General features: G+C 37.1%; 2 protein-coding genes across 3 annotated transcripts in view; one reads left to right on the plus strand and one right to left on the minus strand.

Annotated features, from left to right (window-relative positions):
• The window catches only part of LOC128233704 (PHD finger protein 14-like), a 53,151-nt gene extending 39,790 nt beyond the window's left edge, over positions 1-13,361 (minus strand). For both annotated transcript variants that reach the window (XM_052947518.1, XM_052947517.1), the window contains exons 1-5: positions 13,216-13,361; positions 12,727-12,840; positions 11,278-11,340; positions 4,989-5,195; positions 4,330-4,442 (exon numbers count right to left, since the gene is read on the minus strand). In XM_052947518.1, the coding sequence (XP_052803478.1) occupies positions 4,330-4,442; positions 4,989-5,195; positions 11,278-11,340; positions 12,727-12,840; positions 13,216-13,279 (561 nt within the window). In that variant the 5' untranslated portion in view covers positions 13,280-13,361. The remainder of the gene's footprint in view (positions 1-4,329; positions 4,443-4,988; positions 5,196-11,277; positions 11,341-12,726; positions 12,841-13,215) is intronic.
• On the plus strand, positions 5,844-8,637 carry LOC128233706 (uncharacterized). The gene is made up of 2 exons (XM_052947519.1): positions 5,844-6,315; positions 6,519-8,637. Exon 2 carries the CDS (start codon positions 6,734-6,736, stop codon positions 7,898-7,900), a length of 1,167 nt encoding a protein of 388 aa, XP_052803479.1. The 5' UTR covers positions 5,844-6,315; positions 6,519-6,733; the 3' UTR covers positions 7,901-8,637.
• Positions 13,362-19,378: the final 6,017 nt, after the last annotated feature.

A 19,378-nucleotide genomic window follows, 5' to 3' on the forward strand; every position in this document is an offset into this window, starting at 1 on the left:
AGATATGCCCCAGACAAGTTAAAACGGAATGAGACTGCCACCAACAAAAATAACCCCTTTATGCCGCCTAGTCAGGCGACACAAAAAGTAGATAAAAAAAGTCCATCAAGGGCCATAATATTTAGATTAATATGGAGTTATGTAACGTTATTGTGGCTGTGAACAACTACCGGTATGTGGCGTATGAAGTCCATTATATGAACTGTAAGTCAAATGAACTTTCTAAGTTGATCAAAGCCCATAATTTGCATACTTGATAACATTGAGGTACCCTTACAGTATTATGTCTGTCAATCATTGTGTAAAGTTTGATGTCAACAAGAGATGTTTGTCAAACATCATCCCCCCCCCCCCCCCCCCCCCCCCCCGAGTGCCTTGTTGTCAGGATTATATGGACAATTGAATTAAATATGCATGGACCGAAATGAAAGCTGATTTGTCACTGACATTGGATGCCGTTGAGGCAGTTTTAAAATTTGACTATATGACCTCAAAATCCATGGGAGTCATCAGCTGGTCACCAAAATTCTAAATGTGAAGTTTGAGGGCCATGGGTGCAGGCATTGAAAAGTTATCACACAGCGAAGCTTGTTTCATTCAAGGTCACTGTGACCTTGACCCGATGACCCCTATAATCATAAGGGGTCATCTACAGGTCAGACACAACTCCAAGTCAAGTTTGAGGGCCATGGGTGCAGGCATTGTCGAGTTATAACTCGAAACATTTTCGCATTCAAGATCACTGTGAACTTGATCTTTGACTCAATGATTCGAGGGTCATCTACTGGTCAGGCCCAACTTCAATGTCAAGTTTGATGATCATAGGTTCAGGCATTGTTGAGATATCATTGGGAGATTTGTTAACCTTTTTGTGTTAAAGGTTACCTTACTGTAACCTTGACACATTGACCCCCAAAGTCAAGAGGGGTCATCTACTGGTCAGGCCCAACCTTTATGTCAATTTTGATGACCATAGGTCCAGGAATTGTCAAATTTGCTTTCAAGGTCACTGTGACCTTGACCTTTGACCCCTTAAATCAATAGGGGTCATCTACTGGTCAGGCCCAACCTCCAAGTCAAGTTTGAGGGCAATGGGTGCAGGCATTGTTGAATTATCACTCAGTCAACTTTTTACCATTCAAGGTCACTGTGACTTTGACCTTTGGCCAATGACCCCTAAAATCAATACGAGCCATCTACTATTTAGGCCCAACATCCAAGTCAAGTTTGAGTGCCATGGGTGCAGGCATTGTCTAGTTATCACTCGGCCAAACTTTTACCATTCAAGGTCACTGTATCCTTGACCTTTGACCAATGACCCTATAAAAAATAGGATTCATCTAATGGTCAGACTCAACCTCCCAATTCAAGTATGAGGGCCATGGGTGCAGGCATTGTCGAGTTATCACTCTGAAAAACTTTTACCATTTAATGTCACTGTGACCTTGACCTTTGGTCTGATGACCCCTAAAACAATAGGGGTCATCTACTGGTCAGGCCTAACTTCCATATCAAGTTTGATGACCATAGGTCTAGGTATTGTCGATTTATCACTCTGACAAACTTTTACCATTCAAGGTTACTGTGACCTTGACCTTTGGCCTGATGACCCCCAAAATACAATAGGGGTCATCAACTGGTCAGGCCTAACTTCCATATCAAGTTTGATGACCATAGGTCTAGGTATTGTTGAGTTATAACTCGGACAAGCTTTCAAATTATTTTACCACTGTGACCTTGACCTTTGACCTGATAAGCCCCAAAATCAACAGGGGTCATCTACTGGTCAGGCCCAACCTTCATGTCAAGTTTTATGTCCATATGTCCATGAATTGTTGAGTTATCACTTGGACAAGCTTTGGTCTACCGAAGGACCAACGGACCGACCGACTATATTGGTTTGTACATACATGTCTTTAAATGGATAAACATATTACAATCAGTTATGTTTTATATGCTGTTTTGTTATACATTCCAGGTTATAATTGATAATTTAGTAAAATGTTTTTAGGAGATAACTTAATTCTAAAATAATTGAGAATAAAAACTTGATTTTTCCACACTACAAGTATAACCCAGACAGTAGTTTTATATTTATTAAAAAGATCAACCATAAACTGATGAATTATCTACATGATTTTCAGCATTTTCATCACTTAAAAACAGATTTTACATAATTTGGAACAAAAATGTAGTACAAAATGTATTTACATGTAGCTTTTTAAAAAAAAATCCAATCTTTTACATGAAATTCTTATCAATTATCATGACATCATGTTGAAATGAATTTAATATTTTTTCTAGCAAGATATAACATGGGGAAATGCTGAATAAATAATCATTTTTACTTGATAAAAACAAATATATTTGATATTACAATGAAGATGATTTTTTTTATTTAAAAAGACACGTTCGTCCATGGGAGCTGACATTTTGAAACGGAAGTTGCGAGAGTTAGCTCCCCTGATTTCTAATTGCCATATAACCCCGTATAAGTCCGTACTGTTTCCCATTTTAAAGAAAATCTGTACATACACAACACGTTTACTTTCCGTTGCCGTACATTAGCGATAATCGATTATGGAATAATGAAATCGATTATCGTCGACCTCGGACACAAATAATCGACTTTCGACAATACTCGATCATCGTTATATCCCTAGCTAGTAGCATAGCCCTCCTCTTCAAATAGTATCATTAGCCGGACATAAATTTGTTTCAATTCTGACACTTCAGAAAGTGAAAGTCCAATTTTCACACGATCTTAAACTTAATACCAATTTTATATTTATTAGTGGTTTTAAGTTCTAAGCTCTTAGTAGATTTAAATGGTTCGTAGAAGCTGGTCATGTTTCTTAATAGAACTTATGTTTAATGGACACTTCATAATTTCTTTGAGTTTATGCTACAATATGAAACTAGAGTTATCACTGGATGTGATCAAGACCCCCACTACACCACCTTCTTGTAATAAGAAGTGCCTTAAATGCCCTATGTCAGTGACAAGGCACAAAATAATGTTTCAGTGTCAGAACTTCTTCGTTTGAAGTCAATAAGTAGCCTTGTCCCATTAAAAGGGCAATAACTTTAAACATACCGTACACTTATAAGGTTACTTTTGCACATCACTTTGCCTCAACACAGTCAATATATAAGTGTGTGAAGTTTGAAGTCAGTTACCTCAAAAAGGTATGACCCCAATATCACCAAAATACTTAAGTCAAAACTCAATCTCAGACACAACTCATTTTACCAAATTAAAGCATAGTATGATTCAAAATCTTGCATGCTTATATACGTCTTGAAAATATACTTTTTTGATGAAATGTGTTGATAAAAAATATTGTCAATATTTTAAAGATATGTGTGTGAAGGTTGAAGTCAATACCTCAAAGATGGACAGACAGACAAAAGGACAGATGGGACAAGGTGATCCTATTATAGATAGGATAGACACTACCAAGACTGTGTACTGAGAGTTACAAACAAGTCTATTTTAAAACATTGCTAAATTAATTGACACAAATTTGATCTTTTACACATGCTGGCTCAAATAAGTAATTTAAACAAGAGGGCCAAGATGGCCCTATATCGCTCACCTGAATTAAACTTAAATGGTGCTCTAGACATTTCTATAATTCATATAGAAGGGCAATAATGTTTTGGTGACAACAGGGATTGGCTAGATATCAAACTCATTCGAAGTATTATACCCATACACATTCTGACCAAATTTGGTAATGATTGGACAAAGGGTTTTAAAGTAATTGATCATACAAGACCAATTTCAGGTAATTTCTATAACTTAAGGGTGATAACTGTTGAATGACTAGAGCAATATGGCTGGTTAATGAACCTATTATCCAACATATTATGCGCACATAAATTCTGACCATATCTGGTGATGATTGGATGAAGGCTTCTAACTTATTCATCGGACAAGACCTATTTTGGGAAATTTCTATAATTTATGGGCGATAACTCCTGAGTGACCTGAGCGATTGGCTGGCTATCGAACTCGTTTAAGATATTATGCAATACACATTATGACCAAATTTTGATTGGACAAAGGGTTATTAAGTTACCGATCTGACAAGACCAATTTTAGGTAATTTCTTAAACGCTGCCTGCCTGTACGCCACATGTGTAACTATGATACATGTATTGCTGTTTTTAAATGCACATATAAAACAGGAAAACTATAGATTTGTTTAAAGGGTTATAAAGGGCTAATACTCTTACAATATACAAGTGGCACTGAGGCTTTAATATATTCTGTGAAGGGAAGTAACCATTGCGAGGAGTTTGTAAATGCTAAACTATGCCCACCTGGGAAACCTCAGACGACCTGATTCTCTGTTTCTCCGTGGGCTTCTTGATTCTCTTCCCATTTGTCTTCTGCTTCTTGCGTGGAACATAGTCCTCATCATCATCATCACTGTCTGCAGGTAACAAGAACATGGCTATCATCATCATCATTACTGTCTGCAGGTAACAAGAACATGGCTATTATCATCATCATCATCATAATCATCATCATCATCATCATCATCACCACCACCACCACCACCACCACCACCACCACCACCATCATCATCATCATCATCATCATCATCATCATCATCATCATCATCATCATCACCACAACCAGCACCATCATCATCATCATCATCATCATCATCATCATCATCACCACCACCACCACCACCACCACCACCACCACCACCACCACCACCATCATCATCATCATCATCATCATCATCATCATCACTGGCTGAAGGTTACAAGAAAATGAATATCATCATCATCATCATCATCATCATCATCATCATCATCATCATCATCATCATCATCATCATCACTGTCTGAAGGTTACAAGAAAATGAATATCATCATCATCATCATCATCATCATCATCATCATCATCATCATCATCACCTACTAGAATATAGATAATATATAACCCCAAAAAAGCAAACTTTGCTCACTTATGTTTTCAAAATAATTTCTTTTTGGATTGCCCACACCCTCATCGCTAGCTTCATCATCACTGTCATCACCATCGCTGTCATCATCATCATCATCATCATCACTGTCGTCATCATTATCATCTGAATTTTCCTTGCCTTTAGACCCCTCACTGTCCTCGTCATCTTCATTTTTATCTGAATTGCTCTTCGACTGTTCACTTTCTTCTGAAAGAAATACAAGATATTTCTGTAACTTGTAAGCAGACATCAAATAATTTAAATATGGTTTCATAATAAACCTTATGTAAAACTTGATAATAAACAAGAGGGTCTTGGCAGTCATTTACGACTCACTTGAGTATCTTAGCAACAAGATTTTTTTTTGTTAAACTTGACCATTATATTAGTGACCTACTTTTTTACTTCAAAAATGCATTATCAACCTTGACCTTGATATGACATGAACTAACATTCTGATCAAGTTTCATGTAGCTTGGTCAAAAAATGTGGCTACTAGAGTTCTATAAGCAATTTAGATTTAGGACCAGGGCAGTTAAATGGAAGGTGGCCCTTGATGGGTAGATGGCCCCTAATGATCTTAAGGTCAAAGGTCAAGTTCAACAGTTTTATGAACAGCAGTTCAAATGTTGAAATGTTTGTCTTCACTTTTCTTGAAACATTTTGCAACCATTAATAATCAATGCATTTCAGATTAAATCATTTTTATTCATTATACAACAAATTTTCTGACAGAGGGGTGTGCAGGGGGGGTATAATGCTTTACAACTATATCTTGTTTTTAAAAGGAGGAAATTAATAATATACGGGCCATTCAAGTAAAAGTTTAAACTTCCTGATTGAGAATTGAAGAAGACTTATGGGATATAAATCATTCAGATCTCCGTGGGCAATGAGATCAGTCATCACCACATACTTATAAATGTTTAAACATTTTCAAATTATTTAAACGTATCAGAGAAAACTTCAAAAAAGGAAATATTTCATCTATATTACTTACAATGGCTTCAAAACAGAGGCCATCAGTGTTATATGCCTCTGATGAGATACATGACTTTTCCTGTTCTGTGTGTAAAGATGACAATCTCAACATTGAGGCCAAGCATTTCTGTGGGGACTGCTCAAAGTATTACTGTGACAAGTGCCTGACCTTTCATGCCAAAATACACAAGCATCATGTTGTATTGGGCTGTAAGGATGTGGACAAGTGGGTGGGGCAAGGTGATGCCCTGGTTACGTGCAACCTTCACCCTCCGAAGGTCATAGAACTGCTGTGTGAGGATCACAATGAGCTCTGTTGTCACCTCTGTGTGCCACTGAACCATAGGTGAGTGATAAGAGTACAATTGATAATTACAAGTATATTATTTTTATTTTATGCAGGAAGAAATAGAAATACACATACCAATTTAATCCTGGCCAATATTAAATAAGCCTGTATATGCAAACCCATTTTTAGGGCCAAAATGTAATGAAACATAATAAATCAGGACTAATAAATTCATTCACTCTATTTAATACCTTAAACAGGATGTGCGGAAGCATCAGCTTGATATCTGATCTGGTCAAGGGCATATATAAGATGACCGACTTCAAGCAGCTTCCAGCAAAAGTTACCAAGGTAACAGACAGACTGAACCAGGTGAAAGAGGCCAGAAAGAAGAATCAGAACTCCCTCAATACCTCAGGCAAGTCCATGCTGACAAAGATCAAGACTCTGAGATCTTCACTGAACGAGCTGCTAGATGACCTGGAAAAAAAGGACAGTGGAACAGGTGTACAGTGTCCTGGCTGACCTGAATGGCTCACTACAGAAGGATATTGACCACTGTGACCTGCTACATGACCAACTTAAGGCCTTACTGGACACAGTCCAAGCCCAGGGCAAGGAGTCCAGCTCCTACATTGGCTTTAAGAAATGCGAGGACAAGATGGAAGAGGCCAACAGACTTCTCCATGAGATAGAAAACAAACAAGAGGCAACCATCACTTTCCAGCCTGACACACACGCTCAACAATTGCTATCTGACTTGAAGGCACTAGCAAACATCCACAATGATCCACAGTTTAAACAATCATCTGCGCAAATCAATCAGTCCTCTAATAAATCCAAGGTTTTCAAGGTGGAAGAAAAGAAAACATATGCAGTGAATATAAAGAAAGACAAACAGGATTGTAATATTACGGGTATGACAGAACTTCCAGGAGGAGAGATTGTTCTGGTAGATTTTCAGAATAGCAGAGTAAAGGTGTTAGACAGTAAATACAAGGTGACATCCAACTGTGATCTCCCTGAGTCTCCTTATGACATCTGCCACATCTCAGACCATCAAGTAGCTGTAGCTGTTGAAAATGGGACTGACAGGCATGAGGTCCACTTTCTCACCGTGTCAGCTGACACCATCAAGATGACCAGGAAGTTCTCAGTTGACCATGAGTGTGGCTCCATCAAGCACCATGGGGGCCAGCTGTATGTGGGCTCCCTTACCGCCCTGTATCTATACAAAACAGATGGAAGCCTGGTCAACAAAATATATGAAGACACATCTGGGAAATGCACAGTGAACCACTTTGCCTTGAGCACTGATGGCAGCAAATTATATGTTCCAGCCTCCAGCAAACACAAGATTGTAACCATTGACAGTGTAGGCAACATTCTGGCTACACTGAATGACCCTGACTTTCCCTGTCCTTGGAGTGTACATTTGAGTGTGGCTGGACATGTGTTTGTGTGCTCACGTGAATCCCATACAGTGGTGCAGATTGACCAGGAAGGCAGGAAGAAGCTGGCCACACTGGTCAGGGAGGGAGATGGCATCAACCATCCATATTCAGTCCTGTACAGCACCCACACTGGCAGGCTCATCATAGGGGGAGAACAAAATGACATTCTGGTGATGGAACTACAGTAATAATTAGTGGATGATCAAGGATATAGAGTGAATAAAGATGAACATAGATGAATTGTGAAAAGTGTCTTTGAATGAAGTAATTCAATACCAGTACATGTATATGTACATTTCATCATTATCATGGATGTTGGGGGTAAATCCACTGACTACAAATTGATTCAATTGCATCTGTAATATTGTATCATTATGTTTGCATAATCTTTAGCAAGGACCCTAATACATGTACAAAATAGTTATGTTAAATACTAAATCTCTTGAAATAGTATTTTTGTGCACAGTACTATTGAATAAACATAACCATGCTTGCTTGGTAATAAAGGCATTAAATGTCAATTACATTTGTTTGAACCACAAGACAATAGAAATACTTTCATGTATATACTCCTTTAGTGTGTAGATAGAATCCAAGCTATTCTATTTATAGAAATGTCATTTACTTGCCATCATGAAATAATGTCATCATATATATATATATATTGGTTCATACACTTTTCAACAAGCGTAATAACTTGTAATTTGACATCAGAAATATAAAGCACTGTAAATCGTACATGTTATATAGCAACATTTAAGGTTATTGTTTCTATAAATCATCAAATTTTCCTTATCATCAAGGTTGGTTTTATAAATTTTAAAAAAGTTGTTTAATATTTAAAGTATGTATCAAATGACAACACATGTACTATTCTTTGTAAAATAAACTGTGAACTGTTGTAAATTAAAAGATTCATACATCATGTTCTTTTATTCTTTTTCCCCATTTTTAATTGTTCACATGACAAGGTAGTCGCTGCTGCGTAGCAAAATGCTTCCACCCAAGTTAATCATGCTTGAGTCCACATTCTGGGTAGAAACCAGCATTGAGGTCTATTTTGGGAGGCCATGAGAAAGTCCCCCTAGCGGGTATTTAAACCCAAAACATCTTGGATGAGAGGCGACCGCTCTTACGGTTACCCTTAAATTAGACCAACTTCTGCTTGAACAAAGGGTAATAAAGAAGTAGTACACCTCACTGAGAGCCATATGACCAATTTCTGCTTGAACAAAGAGTATTTAAAGAACTAATTCACCCCACTGAGAGCCATATGACCAATTTCTGCTTGAACAAAGAGTATTTAAAGAACTAATTCACCCCACTGAGAGCCATATGGCCATTAAATGCTTGAACAAAGATTAACAAGAGATGTTTGTCAAACATTATGCCCCCCTGAGCGCCATGTTGTCAGGATTATATGGACAACTGAATGAAATATGCATGGACCGAAATGACAGCTGATTTGTCACTGATATTGGATGCCGTTGAGGCAGTTTTACACAGACAAGCTTTTTTCGTTCAAGGTCACTGTAACCTTGACCTTTGACCCGATGACCCCTAAAATCATAAGGGGTCATCTAAAGGTCAGACACAACACCAAGTCAAGTTTGAGGGCCATGGGTGCAGGCATTGTCAAATTATCATTTTCGCATTCAAGGTCACTGTGAACTTGACCTTTGACCCAATGACTCCTAAAATCAATAAGTGTCATATCCTGGTCAGGCTCAACTTCCATGTCAAGTTTGATGATCATAGGTTCAGGCATTGTTGAGATATCACTGGGAGAAGATTTGTTAACTTTTTTGTGATAAAGGTTACTGTGATCTTGACCTTGGCCCGATGACCCCCAAAGTCAAGAGGGGTCATCTACTGGTCAGGCCCAACCTTCATGTCAAGTTTGATGACAATAGGTCCAGGAATTGTCAAGTTTGCTTTCAAGGTCACTGTGACCTTGACCCCTAAAATCAATAGGGGTCATCTACTGGTCAGGCCCAACCTCCAAGTCAAGTTTGAGGGCCATGGGTGCAGGCATTGTTGAGTTATCACTCGGACAACCTTTTATCGTTTAGAGTCAATGTGACCTTGACCTTTGGCCCAATGACCCCTAAAATCAATAGGGGCCATCTATTGGTCAGGCCCAACCTCAGTCAAGTTTGATGGCCATGGGTGCAGGCATTGTCGAGTGATTACTAGGACAACCTTTTACCATTCAAGGTCACTGTGACCTTGACCTTTAGCCGGATGACCCCCAAAAACAAAAGTGGTCATCTAATGGTCAGACCCAACCTCCAAGTCAAGTTTAAGGGCCATAGGTGAAGGCATTGTTGAGTTATCACTCAAACAACCTTTTACCATTCAAGGTCACTGTGACCTTGACCTTTGAACTGATGAGCCAAAAAAACAATAGGGGTCAGCTACTGGTCAGGCCCAACCTCCAAGTCAAGTTTGAGGGTCAGTGGTGCAGGCATTGTCGAGTTATCACATGGACAACCTTTTACCATTCAAGGTCACTGTGACACTGACCTTCGGCCCAATAACCCCCAAATTCAATAGGGGTCATCTATTGGTCAGGCCCAACCTTCAAGTCAATTATGAGGGCCATGGGTGCAGGCATTGTCAAGTTATCACTCGGACAACCTTTTACCATTCAAGGTCACTGTGACCTTGACCTTTGACCCGATGAGCTCCAAAAACAATAGGGGTAAGCTACTGGTCAAGCCCAACCTTCAAGTCAAGTTTGAGGGCCATGGGTGCAGGCATTGTTGAGTTATCACTTGGACAACCTTTTACCATTCAAGGTCACTGTGACCTTGACCTTTGGCCCGATGACCCCCAAATACAATAGGGGTCATCTATTGGTCAGGCCCAACCTCCAAGTCAATTATGAGGGCCATGGGTGCAGGCATTGTTGAGTTATCACTCGGACAACCTTTTACCATTCAAAGTCACTTTGCCCTTAACCTTTGACCAGAAGAGCCCTTAAATCAATAGGGGTCATCTACTGGTCAGGCCCAACCTTCATGTCAAGTTTGATGACCATACGTCCAGGAATTGTTGAGTTATCACTCGGACAAGCTTTGGTCTACCGACGGACCGACCGACCGGCATACCGACATGCCTATGCAAAGCAATATACACCTCTTCTTCGAAGGGGGGCATTATTAAGAACTAGTACACTCCACTGAAAGCCATATGGCCTATTACTGCTTGAACAAAGGTTAGTTAAGAACTAGTACATCCCAGTGAGAGTCATATGGCCAATTACTGCTTTAACAAAGGTTAATTAAGAACTAGTACATCCCACTTAGGACCAAATGACCAATTTCTGCTTGAAAAAAAAACTAGTAAACCCCACTGAGAGCCCCAGACCCTGGTTGCTATGCCTGTCCCTAAGGCATTTGGTGCTTGGTGATCTAAAACCTTATGCCACAATGGCCATTAAACAAGATGCTTAGTGAATACAGCCCCAGTACCTGGTTGCTGTACCTGACCACAGGCATTTGGTGCTTGGTGATCTAAAACCTTATGTCATAATGAGTTTTCAAATAGGCTATTTGTTTACCTTCACAATCCTCCATATCTTCTTCAGGTTCATTATCAGCAGCGCCCTCATCTTCACTCATATCTGAAATGTGTATTCACTTAAAATAAGTTTTGAAATTCAAATATAAGGGAAGATCATTCATGAAATTTTAACAAACAACTGAAATGGAAGATAAACAAGAACTGTCATAGTATGTGAGATAGAGACATCGGTCTGGCACGTGACACATCTTCTTGGTATGTCAAACACATGTGGCAGGTTATCTTTAAATCTGTCCATACTTAAGAAAGTTACAGCTCAGACATGACCACCTATACTCTAAGACCTTATATGCATAGTAATCACTCACTTTCAGTCAAAGTGTAACCTTAAACTTGAATGTAGGAACTCTGGACTTGTATGCAACATATCGTCTTTATATGGTGAACACTTTTGGCAAGTTATTTTAAAATCTGTCCATACAAGAGAAAGTAACAGTCCGTACACTAGAAGATAAGCTGGTCACACATTTGGGGGCATGAAAATATGAAAACACCCAGTTCATTCAAATACTCATGTGATTTTTCTTGTAAAATACAAGAAAATAGTCCAAAGGTTCAACATCTTTTAGGTATATTTTTCCCTATTCTTTTGGAATTATAAAGAAAACTTATTGTTATATAAATAGGTACATCTAGTGTGCTATAAGGAAAATGGTTGCTGAAAGTGTTAAATTACATTGTTTACACCTACGGTCTGGCCTACATTATTTTACTCCAGTTGCAAAATAATGCCATTACACTTAATGAGATGCAGTATTTATTTAATGTCACAATCACGTCATGTAACTGTGAATTTGGGTTTATATTTAAATAAAAAAAACAACACATTTTTCATCAAACATAAAATTTCAAGACTGACCATTACTTAAAATGTGGCAACAGGCAGGAATTATATAGACAGAGCTTTTAATAGGGTCTGAAACCCAAGAGCCAATGTCAACGTCATATTTTTCAAGAGTCAAAATAAGATTTTTGAAAGTCATTTTCCGTTTTTCTAATTTTGTGATCTTTCTTCGTAATTAATATTTCCCATCTGCCATAAGATGCCAGGTACATAATTATCAAGACTACTTTAAAAAGATTCTGAAACTTAAAAAAAAAAATACAATTTTCAGCGTTTTAGAGAAATGCTGTATTTAATAGAACTTGGTGGTTAAAAATTCCATGGTCAAAACTTTTACTCATTTTTTTAATTCCAGGGGATATAGATCTCCAAGTAAGCGACCAGGTGATGGGTTGGAATTCCAAGTGATTTTTCCCCCACCGCCACTGGGGGATATGACATGTATGAATTGATGATGTGTCAATTTTGTGTTTTTAACGATTTCTATCCCTACAGCTGGAGGCAGTGGAAAGCCCTGATTGAGTTTTATAACAAAAGCTTGTATTTAAATATAACAATATGAAAACCAAAACCAGCACATACCTGACATTTTCACCTGGTAGTCACTGTCATTATCACTGTCATCTCCGCCAAAGTTCACCTGCATCAGATGACGTGATACTGGCTTCACTTTCCGCTTCCTTGGGTCCCTGTTGCCTGTCATAAGAATGGAAAGGCACATAAATTTGTATTATTTAAACACATTTTACCTGTTTTCATCAGGTTTTCTGAGGATGACTGGACTCTCACTGGTAAAACTTTAGCTGCAATTGTATAAAAAAAATTACCCTATTTACCCGTGTTAAAAAATAATGTTAAGAATACCACTCTTGTTCAATCAGGAAACAAGATACAAATTTTTTATTATCTAATTTTCAGGGTAGTGGTAGAAACTCAGACCGGTATTTGAAATCATGTTGTTGTTTATCTACAAATCTGAAATCATTTATAACTACAAAAGTAATAGTTGAGTGTAGCCTTAAATAGTAAATTTAATTTAATTACAATGGTCTTTCAAAGAAGTTTACATACGCATTGCTTTAAACAGAAAACCGACATTCTGGTCATTTTCATCAAGATCACTGTCTTCTGACATTTTATTCTTGATTCATGCGATTAAATCGAAAATATTATCAAAAACTTGTTCTGTATCTATAAAACGCTTAAATTATAAAAACACACGCCCAATGTATCAGCGGTTACACACAACTAGATTGTTACTTTAAAATATGGTATTGAACAAGAGGCCCTTCTCTATGTTTTAAATAATTCAGAGAAATGTTGATATTTCGAAACACATTTTTTCAGTACTGTAAGAAATGTGTTTTGATATAAATTCAATTGAATTATCCAGCCTTTGGATATATATTCTACTACTTTAGGGTTTTAGTCAGGTTTTAAGTGATCAGTGTATGGAAGAACAGGGACATTTTGACTGGCTGTGAAGAACTTAAAAATTATAAATTTGTCAAATTTAAACAAAACAAGGGAAATGATTATTCTCAGCATTCAATTCTATAAGTGGAGAAGTGTGCTACAAAAAAATAGCTGGATGCTGCAATCTTCTATAATTACTTCTTAGCTTAAAACCGATCCTAAAAATAACCATACTTGTACTAAACAATGATGGGTTGTCAGAAAATAGCCAATTGAGCTTACGTTCTTTTTTATCATATAGCCAACTTTAAATAAAGATTCTTGTGTGTATCATGGTAGAATAAATTAACACAAATAAAGCCAAACATTCCATATATAGCAGTTTTTATATTATCTCGGGTGTGTGTGGTTTAACAGCAAGATGACAGCTTTATGGTCATCCCAAGATGCAAGGCATCTTGGATTTAATCTTCACTAGAAGACCAGAAAAACAAGAATAACACTCTTTAAGAGCTTGAATATTTATTTTTAACGCAATACTGCAATGAAAGCTTACAAATGAGCAGTTTCACAAGTAATGAAGAATCTTGCAAAAACAATACTAACTGCAACAATATCATTCAACATGTTTCTAATAATAATGGCAGGCACGAAATGGACGCTATTCCTACATAATCAAGTTCCAAGATAAAGAAATATTTAAACAATGACTAAAATTCTTTGCTGCATATAATTTTCCTCATAAATGCTCATCAGGTTTCAGTTGAACAAGGGGCATAACTCTACAATTACTATATCCAGAGTTAAGGGTTTGATATACAGGTTCAAAACATATCTTGCAACATGTGTACCAAGTTTCATTTGGATATCTTGAAATAAGTTTTAGTTATGGCCACGTTTAAAGTCTTTGTACAGCCAGTGTACAAAATAACAATGCTGCTGGCAGAAAACAAACTCTATAACAAATTGGCAATACTTTAAAATGTACGAAAAATATATTTCGTAAATGATAGGGTTCACAATATATTCACTCATTTGCATTGAAGGTTGTATTGTTCATGGGAGCCGATCAAAACATCCCATGGACAAAACCTCCCCATGCCATTTTAGATTAGGTAGACACAAACCTCCTACATTATTTTGGCAAGGTGGACAAAACATCCCATCTTGGACATTAGATCCCAATAATGTTTGTCAGTTTGGCCACACATGTATCACAACAAAGGTGATACATGTAGCTTTGAGTCTCAAAATGATCTGGGAGGGTTTGTCTACCCTGTCAAAATGATGTGGGAGGTTTTGTCCATGGGATTATTTGTCCTACATTCATATGTTCCCATTATAATTGAATCATCTACTAGTATTTCAAATCAGAATTGTTTTACTACATTGTAATACATATGTCTATTTGTAATTTGTTAGGCAATGTATACAATAATAACATACACATTGTATAATTAGTGCATACAATAAGGCAGAAATTATGTGATAAATAATCCTCTCAACTACCATCTTTCAACAGACACCCAATTGCACTTTGTATCTACATGGGAAGTGTACTATTATGTACATGTACATTTGAAAATCATTAACAAATATGAAACTGATACCATATAATACAAGACTGTTACAATTAAATACATGTTTACACTGTTACATATAATATTACAGGTATTACAGATATGCTAATGAAGCCATCACTAGGATGGTTAACTTGTGTCAAGATCATAAATACTGCTTAGAAAGTCTTATATACAACACTCAAGTACAAATGTATCATAACATTGACATACATGAAACTGGCATTAGTAGAGAAATATCCACATCATGCCATCAAAACATTTACTTTACTGTTCAAATGTAAAATGCAATAGGTATCACAAGATATATTTTGATGATGTAATGACTTCTGACTAGAAATTTCATGACAATTAAGATGCGTACGAGACAGACAGCGAAACCTAACCACAGCAATTGGATACATACTCTTGTCTATTGTTGTTTCTGATGGAAAGGGGCATAATTCTGCAATTATTAAGGGTATAGTGATTGGCCTTGCTACATATATGTTCATATTGTCCATGGCAACAGGGTAGAGTTATGGCCCTTGCAAAACATGTTCATATTGTCCATGGCAACAAGGTACAGTTATGGCCCTTATTACACATGTCCATAACTCTGCAATTATTAAGGGTATAGTGATTGGCCTTGCTACATATATGTTCATATTGTCCATGGCAACAGGGTAGAGTTATGGCCCTTGCAAAACATGTTCATATTGTCCATGGCAACAAGGTACAGTTATGGCCCTTATTACACATGTCCATAATGTCCATGGCAACAGGGTAGAATTATGGCCCTTGCAAAACATGTTCATATTGTCCATGGCAACAGGGTAGAGTTATGGCCCTTTCAAAATATGTTCATATTGTCCAAGGCAACAGGGTAGAGTTATGGCCCTTTCAAAACATGTTCATATTGTCCAAGGCAACAGGGTAGAGTTATGGCCCTTACAAAACATGTTCATATTGTCCATGGCAACAGGGTAGAGTTATGGCCCTTGCAAAACATGTTCAGATTGTCCCTGGCAACAGGGTACAGTAATGGCCTGTGTTACACATGTTCATATTGTCCATGGCTACACGGTAGAGTAATGGCCCTTGCAAAACATGTTCAGATTGTCCATGGCAACAGGGTACAATTATAAGCCTTGCTTCACATGTCTTTATTTTCCATGGCCTTATGTTATGAGTTATGGCCCTTATTACACACATGTTAAGATGGTCCGTGGCACACATGTCCATTCTGTCCATGGCAACATGTGTTTTAAGTCGCTGATGAATATCTTAAATGGGTTTTAAGTAATGGTCAAAGTTAAATAAATATAGATGCCATAATTAACATGAAGGCTATCACAATTCCTCAAACAATAGACAAGCTAAAAAGCATAATACTGAAATGAAAAGTAATGACTTGCTGTAAATTAAAAGGATTTCAGTAAACTAAACAATTGTGAGAAAAGAAAACCAAATGTGAAAAGAAAAATGAGAAAAATAATACAAATGTTTTAGATATATGAGCCAAAACTGAGCAACACATTACTTGGAAGACGATTATACACACCAGAAAAAGATTACACATTGCAACAACACTGCATGTATGCAAGATATTCAGAAGCTGCTAAAATGCCTGAACATATTTACTGGTATCAGACATTTATCTATAAAAAAAATGATACTTGATAACTTCTAATTACATTTCAGATGTAACAGGAACCTAGAGTCCAATGTCCGCTTGTCTGTTCGTGTTCTTTCAGTCAAACAAGGGACAATACTCCATTATTTTTTAAGCCAGAGTTATGCCATTGCTATGAATGTGTGTATTGTATCTGGTAACATGTGTACCAAGTTTCATTTAAATAACTTTGAATGTTTTAAGAGGCGTGGCCAAGGTAAAAGTTTTTGCGCTACAACGCCAGCACGGATGACACCATGCAAGTCTATGACAATTACTCATGTTTTTCAAGGGTAAAAGAAAGTATTCAAAACTAAACAATAATTTTATGAAATAAAACTACCCTATGTTCAAAATAAATAGACTAACAATAAATAGCCACACAAATTACCCGCATTGCAAATCATATCACTCGACACCGTCATGACCTAGATAAAAATGTATATAATGAAAACAATTAGGCAATAATGATACCAGGCCATACCAGGCCATAGTGTGGTCTGTTGTGAAAAAGAAAGCTTTGGTTTTATGAAGAACTTGCATATACAATATTAAGCACATCACAGGTTTTTAAATAAACTACAATTGTAAGCATGTGTACATTGGAATGAAATACTTTGTGGAAATATTGCGTTGGAAGGAGAAGTGAGAACAAGTCTGTTTTACACCATCCTGTGGGAGAAGAAGTGAGAAGTCCATTTTACACTGTAACATGTTATGTAAGGACAGATCAACTAGCATCTAATACTTTCCTAAGAAAATGTTTTTATCCAACACTGATAGTGATATGACATTAATTACAACACACGACGAGCAACAAGATTTTCGGCGTTAAATATTTTGTTCCACAGTAATTGACCTACGCTCCTTGATAATGTGGCCTCATATCTCTGAAAGCAAGCACATTTGCTATGTTCTCAACCCTGTTTCCACCACAATATTTAACCTACGCTCCTTGATAATGTGGGCCAAAAGCTAATATCATTGAAAGCAGGGACATTTGCTACGTTCTCAACCCTTTTTCCACCACAGTATTTTTATGTTATGATTATGTTATAATATGATTGTTATAACTTAATGACACAATTGGAATATGCGTAATGCCCAGGTTACTTTTCATAAACAGTTCTAGATTTTGAAAGGACATATAGGAATGGTAAGTTTTTGTAGTAACATTGGAATGTCAACTTTTAATACTGAACAGCTCTGACAGGAATGCAATAAATGACCAACGCTAATTGAAATCATAAACTAAAGGACAAGTGTTACAATACAATAAATAAAAAAAAACATTTCCATACACACATTAACATATTATGAGATTCAAAGCTGGGACTTTATAGTTTCACTGGTACAATGCATACTGACAATTTTGGCCATAAATTGGCATAAATCAATATTTTTTGTATAAACACAATATACTGGTCACATGTTTAAAACTTGGATTTGTTAAAAACAATATGTTTTCAGGATAACCTTTACAAACAGTTTAAATGACTTCCTTATGAAACTGGTTAACAATGGAAGAGTGTTAACTAGTAAGATTATTGTGTATACCGGTATTTAATATTATTAGTTTAAGTCTAAGATCAACAATTAAGGTCCAATATAAGGTAAACAGTTTTAAGTCCACTATTACCAAAGTGAGTCTAACATTAACAGCTTGAGTCTAACATTAACAGCTTGAGTCCAATATTAACAGCTCGAGTCTGTAGCCATAATTATGAACAGTTTCAAGTCCAAGTCTAAACTAAGACTCAGAATAACACTTTATTAAATTACAAAGAATCATCTTTATTCCATTTGTTTCACAAAAATAAATAAAGATTGGAAAAAATTCTAATAGCAATAAAATTCAGTAAATCTCCTTATCAAACCGCGACTACAAGGAAAAAAAAATGGAGAAAAGACTTGCAGTTTTGCCACTTGAGTCTGAACTCAGACTTAAGACTATTCGTAATCTTGGCCCCTTGGCTCAACAGCTTGAGTCTGAACTCAGACTTAAGACTATTCATAATCTTGGCCCCTTGGCTCAACAGCTTGAGTCTGAACTCAGACTTAAGACTATTCATAATCTTGGCCCCTTGGCTCAACAGCTTGAGTCTGAACTCAGACTTAAGACTATTCGTAATCTTGGCCCCTTGGCTCAACAGCTTGAGTCTGAACTCAGACTTAAGACTATTCGCAATCTTGGCCCCTTGGCTCAACAACTTGAGTCTGAACTCAGACTTAAGACTATTCGTAATCTTGGCCCCTTGGCTCAACAGCTTGAGTCTGAACTCAGACTTAAGACTATTCGTAATCTTGGCCCCTTGGCTCAACAACTTGAGTCTGAACTCAGACTTAAGACTATTCGTAATCTTGGCCCCTTGGCTCAACAGCTTGAGTCTGAACTCAGACTTAAGACTATTCGTAATCTTGGCCCCTTGGCTCAACAGCTTGAGTCTGAACTCAGACTTAAGACTATTCATAATCTTGGCCCCTTGGCTCAACAGCTTGAGTCTGAACTCAGACTTAAGACTATTCATAATCTGGCCCCTTGGCTCAACAGCTTGAGTCTGAACTCAGACTTAAGACTATTCGT

This window comes from Mya arenaria, chromosome 5, assembly GCF_026914265.1.
Source record: "Mya arenaria isolate MELC-2E11 chromosome 5, ASM2691426v1".
Lineage (NCBI taxonomy): Eukaryota > Metazoa > Mollusca > Bivalvia > Myida > Myidae > Mya > Mya arenaria.

Excerpts from the sequence above, each read along its gene's own strand:
- LOC128233706 (XM_052947519.1), top strand. The coding sequence starts at position 6,734 with ATGACCTGGAAAAAAAGGACAGTGGAACAGGTGTACAGTGTCCTGGCT.